This window comes from Patiria miniata, unplaced genomic scaffold (genome assembly GCF_015706575.1).
Source record: "Patiria miniata isolate m_02_andy unplaced genomic scaffold, ASM1570657v1 HiC_scaffold_3, whole genome shotgun sequence".
In the NCBI taxonomy this organism is placed as follows: Eukaryota; Metazoa; Echinodermata; class Asteroidea; order Valvatida; family Asterinidae; genus Patiria; species Patiria miniata.
In genome coordinates this window covers 36,269,821-36,280,078 of record NW_024037069.1, presented here as the reverse complement: position 1 = coordinate 36,280,078, position 10,258 = coordinate 36,269,821, and the positions used below count along the sequence as shown (strand labels likewise).

At 39.7% G+C, this 10,258-nt stretch overlaps 1 protein-coding gene across 3 annotated transcripts in view; it reads right to left on the bottom strand.

Annotated features, from left to right (window-relative positions):
- Positions 1 to 206: 206 nt before the first annotated feature.
- LOC119737430 (cytosolic carboxypeptidase 6-like) overlaps positions 207 to 10,258 on the bottom strand; it is a 60,560-nt gene continuing 50,508 nt past the window's right edge. For all 3 annotated transcript variants that reach the window (XM_038211784.1, XM_038211782.1, XM_038211783.1), the window contains exons 11-13: positions 6,829 to 6,991; positions 6,060 to 6,163; positions 207 to 3,456 (exon numbers count right to left, since the gene is read on the bottom strand). In XM_038211784.1, coding sequence (XP_038067712.1) covers positions 3,280 to 3,456; positions 6,060 to 6,163; positions 6,829 to 6,991 — 444 coding nt within the window. In that variant the 3' untranslated portion in view covers positions 207 to 3,279. The remainder of the gene's footprint in view (positions 3,457 to 6,059; positions 6,164 to 6,828; positions 6,992 to 10,258) is intronic.

The window sequence follows — 10,258 nt, the reverse complement described above, 5'->3', positions numbered from 1 at the left end:
CATGACTCATTTCATTATGTTCAGTCAGTATTTTTCAAAACAAGATAAATGCTCAAGCCTATAGTAAACATAAAATCACCAAAAAACACACAATAAATCTTAACAATTGTTACTGATCAAAAATATTGTCAAAACTTTGCAGCTCCACCAGACTGGTCCATTTTGAAAGTAAAAACATAACCATGTGACAAATATGTCCGGTTTTATTTTACCCAAGGAGTGTTCTGTATAAAATACATAAAGAGACATCAATTTCTGGTGTAAAATTGTATTCATGTTGACACATATTTTTGACATTTTTACCCAGATAAATCAATGGAGAATTAGTACATAAGTTTGTCTGTTGGAAACCAAAATCTATTTGGGTCGACTAGAGTTTTCCAACTCATACTGTAATAAATAGCCTGCCAAATAACATTTACTTGATTTCTCATATCTTTAAGCACCTACATTCTTGCCCCAAGTTACTTCTCCCAAAACAACAAAACCCCCATGCTTCAAATTCTTTGACTGCCCAAGCTTGTCAAGCCCTGGCACTGGCAGGCCACTACAAAGACAGACATACTTTTCTTTGGTTGTGCATACTTTCCATTCTTTCAAGCGAGTTAGAGACCAAGTAAATGTACCAAAATGTGCTGCTTGTGGTGGAGGTGTGGTCATTTTAAGCCACAATCAGTTTGGATCTTGCTACTACAAGACAGAACAGTCTGCGACTGGCTTTTAGGATCAAGCTGCGCCTGATTCATGACCGTTGGGAATATTACAATCACGTGTTTTTGCAACGTGAGAGTAACTTAGATGATAATAAGACAATCGGCATCAATTGGTGCTAAAACAAATTCAAGTCACAAGAGTAAAAAGTTTCAACTTCTGTGCCATGCCTGAACGTGGTCCCGACATGTGGGAATCAATCGCAATCGACCTTTGTGAAGTTACGATGTTGTACCTGCACCAGGATCGTCTAATTTTATTGTGAATCGTCGTGACGTGAGCATGGTTGCAGTTGTTCTATGTCAAGATGCCGCTCGTTCCATGACAATCACATGATTTCTCAGGTTTCTTTTACCTGATCATGAGTTTTACACTTGATGCCGATGGTTCCCTCACAGTGCGAGCAAATCACAAGTCGACCTGAAACCGGCTTTTGCTGTCCAGCAGGTTGGAGTCACATCAAAAGGGTTTGCAGGTATGTCTCTGTGGTTTTATTTCTGGATTTTCCCCTCTTTATTACTTTTGTTTCCAGTTTAATTACTTTCCACATGCTTTTGCCATTTACTCCAGCCACCAGCATTACCACTGTAACATTTTCTGTATCGCTGTGTCTTTTTTGTTGGTTGTCCTTTTAGTTATGGACATTGCCCATTCAGGCTACTGCCCACTTCACACATTAGCCTAGTCCGTTACAATACTAACACTGTATGGTTTGACCCAACTCTGTAATGTCCCACTGAAACGTGCAATGAATTCAGCGCCAGTAACTTTTTGCAATAAAGGCCAGCCTCCTTCCCCTAAGAACACTGTGCAATATCTATTGAACTCCCAAGGAATTCCAGGCATGGCGCAGTATCTCCACTGATCAGCCATCAGTCAAACTTGGGATTAATTGAGTTTACTAGAGCAGACTTATCACACATCTGGCTTACTCCGTCAATAAACCGAGGTGTGTACAGCTGAGACCAAGCACAGACAGAGTGACTACAACCCTTCAAATGAATCCGAGGCGAGTCGGAACCAAAGTGATCTATATACTCGTATGTAGGCTATAAGGTGACGAAAAGCGAGTCCACTGAAAGTTTCTTGATTTTAGGGGAAAGTAACTTGCTTACTTCACAAGTGTCAATGCCACAGAGCTTCTAATTAGAAATAACTGCTTAACAAACTTTGGTAAAGGACGCTTTTTTGCCAGCTCACAACAGCACCCCTTTCCATCGGTGTGTATTCCTAATTCTAGTTCGACAAATTAACATGCAAAAATGCTTGGCCTGTATGAGTACTGCTCACACATGATAACAAATATGGCTGAATTGCTTGAGCAAAATTTCACTCTGTTTGTGTCTGTTGTAAAAAAAAAAGCCTAAAGTTTAGTCCAAATTAAAGCCTAAATATGTAATATGTTTTGAATTTGTTGGAGCTGGTCACATATCAAACTGCCCCACTAGACATGATTGACACCATCCAAAATGCTTACTAGATAAAGAATGAACGCAAAGTTATAACGGATGACCCCACTCTCAGACCGTCGCACTACGAGCCAGACATCTTGGCGTGCCTGTCCCCCATGCACCTGTTACTGAGCAAACGCTTTTTGTTTCACAGCAAACGTCGCTTTGTTTAAAGAGTCGCCTAATGCTGCCAGGAGGATTGGGGGGGGGAGGGAAGATAAGCTTAAGGCAAGTGACACATCACGAGGCATGAGCAAAAGATGGCGTCTTTCTGCTAGGGTTAATGTTCTCCTCCATTGTCACACTCATTATCAAATTCTTTATTTAAATTTTAATTAAAATACGCAAATATATCTCACCAGTAAATACCAAATCCTACTGAAATTCACAAATTTTCACTGAAAATTGATCAACTTTTGCTTTTGTCAAAACAAAATACTGTAACTTTTTGACAAAAAAAAAAATAAAGTATACTTTAAACTACACGCTATTTGGTTTTTTAAAGGAAATACATTAAGTTAAAAGTAATTAAAGCATTCATTAATAAACATTAATTAAATATGGACACTGGTCATTTTAAGGCTGTGCGTGTTCTTTAGAATTCTGCAATTTTATTATACAGAACAATCTTTGGACGGAGTCTGATGCTATATACAACATATGTGTGGTCTTTAATACAAATGTACATTATTCACCGCAATCGGGTGTATATGTTCAAGGTCATGTGCTAGTCTTGTACACAATGCACCCAGTACATTACATTCAATTACTTAATGGGCTATATTTCTGTTTAACTTAACAGATTCTTTGGGAACAAAAATAGGCAATTCAGCAACACAAACAGAAACTGTACACAGAGTAGCAGAGTGTGATACAATCACAAGTGAGTGCATGACATCATATTTACTGTCTCCACACTGTATGCTCTACGAGGGCAATAATCTTCAACTATTGCCCTGTCAGACTGCCCTCCAAGTCTTGTCCCTTGTCTACCTCTGTGTATCCCTGTGCTGTAACCAGAACTGTACCGTCATGCCGTTCATGCTCTGTGGGGGCTATAGTCCGTTACTATTGCCCTGTCAGATATTTCTACTGCCCTCCAAGTCTTGTGCCTTGTCTACCTCCTATGTATATCCCTGTGCTGTAATCTGAACTGTACCGCCATGCTGTTCATGCTCTGGGCACTCAGACTGTGGTTGTCATACACGACATCTGCCCTCAGGGACTGGTACTGGCGGGATTCTGAATGTGGCCTGCCCTCTGACCTGTGACCTTTGGATGACCCCTTCCGTCTCTGTAAGAGAAACAAACAATGAAATTAGGGAAGGTTATAGATAGCTAGGTCGTAGAGCACTTATACAAGTGTGGTTTAAAATTAAAATCAGTTAGGGGTCTGCAGTGGCCACAGATAATGGTGCAAGCCGAAGGTCCCAATTCTCCACCCAGAAGATGGACGGCCAAAAAAAGAGCTTAGTTTTGATTAAAACTGTGAAAAACTGATTAACTCCTCCAGTAATGATGCCCTGGGATCCCAATAATGCCCATCAGAGCCAAAGAAAAGCCAGCGACTTGACTTCTGAGATTGTTTGTGGAAGTTGGTAACATAAAGAAGATATATCAGAGCAACTTGGGTCAATGGCCGCTACAGACCCCAGGGCTGGGTCTAAATGTAGTGTGAAATAACCCCGTAGCTAGCAACAATCTGGCATTAATTCTTTGCACATATCACGAAAACAGCTGCTCAACAGTCACTGAATGACAAATTGATACAAAACCTCATGAATCAAAAACAATGTAAAGAACCAAGGGCTATTTTGGTCAGGACGAGTTGTTAATCCTGCTGAAAGGAGCAGAGGAGAATGCAACAATCCAAGTTGGAAGGAATGAAAACAAATACTAATAGCTCTTTCTTAGATCTGAGAAAAACTTGACCTGTTCGTGTTGGGAATAGCTCCAAAAATTGAGGCACTGAGAATGAATGCTATGTCACTGCAGTATTGGACTCCATCACGGCGTTCTTCAAATCTACAACTTTTCCTCTGAATTTTGATCAAATATCCAAAATCAACCCACTGTGAAAGCCCCTAGAGCCACAACTGAAATGCTTCCATCACCGTAAACCACCACCCCCCCCCCCCATCATCCCTGCAGTGCGCTCCCAGCCCACCCATCAAACTTCCATTAATGTACTCATCACAACGACATCCCGACCATTACGTCCCTTCCCCATTGATCTCTTAACGGACTAATTGATTTAACGCTAAAAGCATCAGGTGTTCTGGCTCTTATTTTCTCTTTTTGATTGAACATTATGCCACATGTGGCATGGTTGATTAGTGGCCAGAAACCAGTTGCACAACATTACGAATGTGAGGAATTAGGAGCCCTGCGGCACTGCGGAACAAAGTCCTACTGGTCGATGAACTCAAAAGATTTTTTTTTTTGCTTATGGTCTGTCCGTTTCTAATAAACAAGCTAGAACCAATATCAAAACTGATGCACATGTAGTTTTGTCTTTTTGTGAAGCACATTCATTGCATCTGTACATTGGGTTGGTTCAATTATCCTTTCATCTTCTGTCCCGGTGACAAGGGTTCAATTCCCACCCCGGTCAGCATAGAAATAATTACAGATTACTCCCCCCCCCCCCCCACCAAAAAAAACCTCTAGAAAAACAACCAAGGTTGGCAATGTTCGCAAATAATGTTTGCTTACACTCCATGTTCAGTTGATTATCAGTTAAGACAATTACTACCTATATACATTGTAAATGAACGTCATCAAATTCTGTTAAATCTTTCAGTATACATGAACGTCATCAAATTCTGTTAAATCTTTCAGTATACATGAACGTCATCAAATTCTGTTAAATCTTTCAGTATACATGTACATCAAACTCAAACCAAAAACTTCCCAAAATTTCATTTCTTTACACCAGATGTCTGATTTTGGAAGAGGGGTCATTTTTTTCCTATCAAACACTGGCAAATATCATCCACTAATTTGCAACCCCCCCCCCCAAGAAAACAACCCACTTCAATCACATCTATTCTAAAGAACACAATTTCCAAATCTTGGTTTAAGTTGAACGACTCTACAATGGCCAACCCAGGCACTGCAACTCCCCCCCCCCCCAACCCACAACTCCTTTCCACCCTCCCGTTTCCCCTGGACAATTGTTGCCGGCATTCTCCTATAATCTGGAAGTCATGGCATCTGTATTCCTTCACAGAGACTAGCGCAAGATTTGGTTCGGAAAGATCCAACTCACTAAATCCCTCGACAAGGGAGTGGAATTTCCACCGCCATTCATCTTTGATGCCAGAGCGGTGCGACTTCAAAAAAAGCCGGTGTTTGGTTGCCGCTCGTGTCTCAGAAATTATCACTCGCGGCAAAACCGCTACTTTATATTTAGCCAAGCTAACAAAGAATAAAAAGAAGAGCCCTTACTGCCTCAAATACATATGAAATATTAATGAACGATATCTAATATTTACGGCTCATTTATACTGATTTTTTTCCTTTATGATGGGATCTTGGATCGTTTACTTAAAAAAAAACATCTTAAATGTTATTGCTAATTTTGTGAGCTATATGACATTTTAAGGAACAATTTGGAAACGATTTCACAATCTTACAGGACACTGTTTTTACGGTCAAAGCCACTGAATAAAATTAGGAACAATCAAAAAGGGCTGAACGATATTGACTGGAATTCAAACAGTAATAAAAATGGTCTGAGAATTATATGAAAATTAGTAGGATAGCAACAATTCTAAGGTCTCAGATTTAAAAAAAAATCAAAAAAAACTAGTAAATCTATTTCTGATACTTCTTGATTGAAAGCAATAATCACACAAATTTGAAATGGCTAAAACCTGAGAACTTGTACTGCACCTGTGTGTGATTGAGTGGCAGGATGGTGGGTTTAGGCTGGATGAGTGATGTTAGCTTGTAGTAGTCCATACATGTCTTGGCTAGGTTACGTCCAAGACGCATGTCTGGAAGTAAAACTGGTTAAGAAGCTTGATGTCTGAAGTTGATAAGTCAGTTGCCAGTAATGGGAGGGAGGGACACTTCTGACAGGGGGGGGGGGGGGGGGGGGGGGTCATATCAAGTCACCCAGTCCCAATTCTATTCCAAGCTATTCAAAACAACTTCAAAGGCATTCCTTTGCTATTGTTCATCCACCATTACCTATGACTGGACTTATGAACATGGGTGTCTCGAGGGGGGGGGGGCAAGGGGGGCACACAAAAAAAGAAGAAAAAAAAGAGAGAAAAAAAGAAAAAAGACAAAGAGGCACAAAGTCGTATTGTTGTTAATTTAATGGGTTGGGTGGGGGGGGGGCAAATGTCCCTGTCCACCCTCGAAAAGTGATAAATTGAGAATATGCGAAAGAACAGGAATTTTGGGGGAAAATGTGCTTTGCCCCCCTCTGGAAAAAATCGCCCATGCTTATGAATGGACTTGTCATTTACTTGTGATGGAGTCAACTACAACACTTTGCAAGTACCATACCCTACACACTGGAGCTGTTGTGAGTGACCACACAATGCCAGCATCTATTCCTGCATCAACTATCACCTTTGCTAAACGCAGATCATCCAAGCCACATTGTTACTTTTGCCAGTATTCTACTTCCTGGCCTAATTAGCAAGGATACATCCTTCTTCATCATACGGCACCAGCGTGCTGCCACCGTTAGTTGCATAACAGAAGAAGGAGACCTCTAACGTATAGCACAGTGAGTTTTCATCTAGGATACCGCCCAGAAACCGGCGCCCTGTACCTGCCTTCATTGCGTCACGGTTGAATGATGTGTTCATCTGTTTGGAAAAATGAGAAACACAAAAGTGAATCAATTAAAGAACCATGTGAATTATGGAATAGTTTTAGTTACATTTGGCATATTTAGTTCCCATACATTGGATTTCCCAGGCTAAGTGGACGTTTACTAAGAGTACATTTCATCTGGAACCCAACTGTATGTAAACTATATAAGCTTAAAAAGGTGACTGTGAAGCCACGTTGCGATCCCAAGATGATGTACACGGTCATGCATGCTTTCAGAAAATCCAGCAAACAGCAATCAGGATCATTGATTTTGACTATATTTTTGTTCTCTTGAAATCATCAAAAACAAAGAGCAAAAGAAAACTGACTATATTTATTTTTTATATTTATGCTATGACATTGACTTTGAACATACATGTACGTCAAGGACTGAGCGCTGTCAAAATCACTGAAATGTAAACTTCAAAACATGTTTCAGCTGAAAAATGAAACAAACTGAGACAGCAATATGAAATGAAAACTTAAAAATGAAAAAAAATTAAGAACAAAAATTAAACATACATCAAAGATTTTTCTCCCAATGTGTTTTCCATTTTGCCCCCTTCAAAATTACAAAACATAGCTGCCAGGATGGCCACCCCACCTGAAAACTACCATTTCCACGAAAACGATCAAATTTCCTTTTCGAACAGCATTTCTATCACAAATGGCCTTCAAGTTGTTGTTCACAAATTCTCTATTTCCTAAATAACTTGAGTGAAATAAATCTCTGGTCACAAGACCTGCACTCCAAAAATACTCCCCTAAAACATGAAGAGTATGAACTAATGGTTCAAATCCATCACTGACCATCCCCTCCTTTTCTCATAATCAATCGCAGACAACCCTCCGCACATCTAGAAAATCTTACATTCCGAGGTGAATGAACAGCAAAAATCCCCCCAAAAACATCTGTCGTAACAGCAATTTAACACACGAACAAGAAAAAAGCTTGAGGCAGTTTCTGCATTGCTTTTTTTTTAACTCTTTCTTCCGTATTTTTTAAAGGATTTCGTCTTCTTTTTTTAGATTGTGAGTCTTTGGTAGCACTGACAGCTTTCCTGGTGCGTGCTACCTGATTAGACCCTTCAATTTGACATAATAGACCTGAGTACGATAACGCGCTGGGCTTTTAGTTCTAATTGGTTAATGCGTGCCCTTCACATAACCACATTCAATTTCCTGAGGGAGCAAAATATGCAAAGGACTTTCAGAGATTCCCCTACTGACAATATTTCATCAGAGCAGGAAAAAAAATGTCAGAGCTTTGTCGTTCTGCACAACTGAAAGATTGAGAGAAATTCTAAACAGATATTCAGATTTGTCATTGTCAATGAAAAATCAACTCAAGTCTAAGGAATTGAAGGAATTGAATTTATCAGCAAGAAGCAACCACAAAGGACAGTCTCATTTTATTGATATACAACAGAAGGTTTCAACCTTCTGTTTTGACAGAAAGTGAAATCGTCAGTTTAAAATATAGTCAAAAAGTTTTACAGCCTTTAAAAGGCTATCACAGTGTACATATTTAAAAAACACAAAAAATTATATTCCATCTTGAAAAAAGTCACAGAATTTTCCTCATTTAAAAATGAATGTGTGAATGTAGCGCTCTACAAAGAGAAAGAGTGTTCACTACTGCATTAATGTGAAAAAACATCACTTGAAGTGGTGTCTGTAAAACTACAACAGCGCCCTCGTCTGTTTACCAGCATGGTTAGTTGGGAAACCAACATCAAACTACTAGGCATCACTACACTGTCAGTGACAAAAACTCTAAATGTGTAAATGAAACGTAAAACTTAATGTAATGTGTGATGACATCTATCCAATATGGGTCTTTTCCTGTTCTCCGCTACCTCAGATCTTTGTAATTTGCCATTCGCCATTCAAGCACATTAAGGATGAATTTAAACGACACTTTCTTTGTCGGGAAGTACATGTTGTTTGCTACTTATAATCATTCTTGGAGCACAACTGGATTAAGGAGTGAATCTAGAATTACAAAATCATAGATGTCAGCTGAAACACCCACATATTAATTAGCGTGCCTTATGCAACTGCTTTTGTATGTTTGTGTGGGGTGGTTTTTTGGGGGGAGGTTTTTTTTTTCGAAATGTTCTAATGCATCTGTAAAGATTTTTGACTATCCCTTAAAGACCATCCAAATGCACTGTGAAGAAGACAGGGTGGAGTACCAACAAATGGCCACTTCATTGTTTGGTAAGGGTTATTTTCAAAATGTTCACGTTTTCTGGGGTGGTTGCTGGGGTTCTTTTACATTTGGTTTTCTTTGCTTTTTATTTTTTATTTTTGTTATTTTTGTTATATTTTTTTTATATTTTTGTTTGTTTCAGCAGTGACATAGACGAATGAGGGGGCAGAAAGTTTCTAAAACAGTTTGGCTGAACAACAGCCCATCAAAAGTCTCACAAGATTAATCAGAATATCTGACTCACACACACAAAAAAGGGAGGAAAAAGGACAAAACAAGACTTTCCTTCAACAGGTGTGACTGTAATGTGTCCTGAATGGAATGAATCATTGTTTGTGCATACCTGGTCTGTACTCCATAACGCTCTCAAAGCCTCGCATAGACTCATCCTATAATACATGCAATGTACAGTCATCGCCTGTGACGTATTGGCCACTTCATCAGCCGAAAGGAGGGGGGTATCGGGGATGGGGGGGGGGGGAATGGACGGAACTACATTACGCCAACCCACGTGTTCCCAGTTGATAGAGTGTGACTAGTCCCCCGTCTCCCTCTCTATAGAATGTCATCAGATCCCAATGCACGTCCTGGGGACCTTTTTGTTTTTTTCTCGGGGGCCAGACCCACTACAGACTATCGGAATGTACTCTGGCTCAGCGCTGACTCACCCACTAACTCATGCTTAAAAACACTGAATTCATCTGCGTCAAGGTTACGTTTCTCTCTCACACTCGCTTCTTTGCTTTTTGTTTTACTACGATGGATTTGGCGCCAAAAACATTGCCAGGTGGATGGATTGTCAGCTTGTCTGACGTGTGACTAATTCTTAAATCTGTTACACCTGACGGGAAAATGTTCTTACCTCATAAATCCCGCTCTGAGACAGAATTTCTTGTCTCTTTGATTGATAAGGGTTTTATTTTCCTTGTTTGCTGCCAATGGATTCATAAATGACTCATGTTGAATGTGAAGTTAATACTTCATTCCCATTGGCTAAGACACATTTTCAAGGCAAAAACTTTGAAGTGGTTTTTTTTTTAGAGTG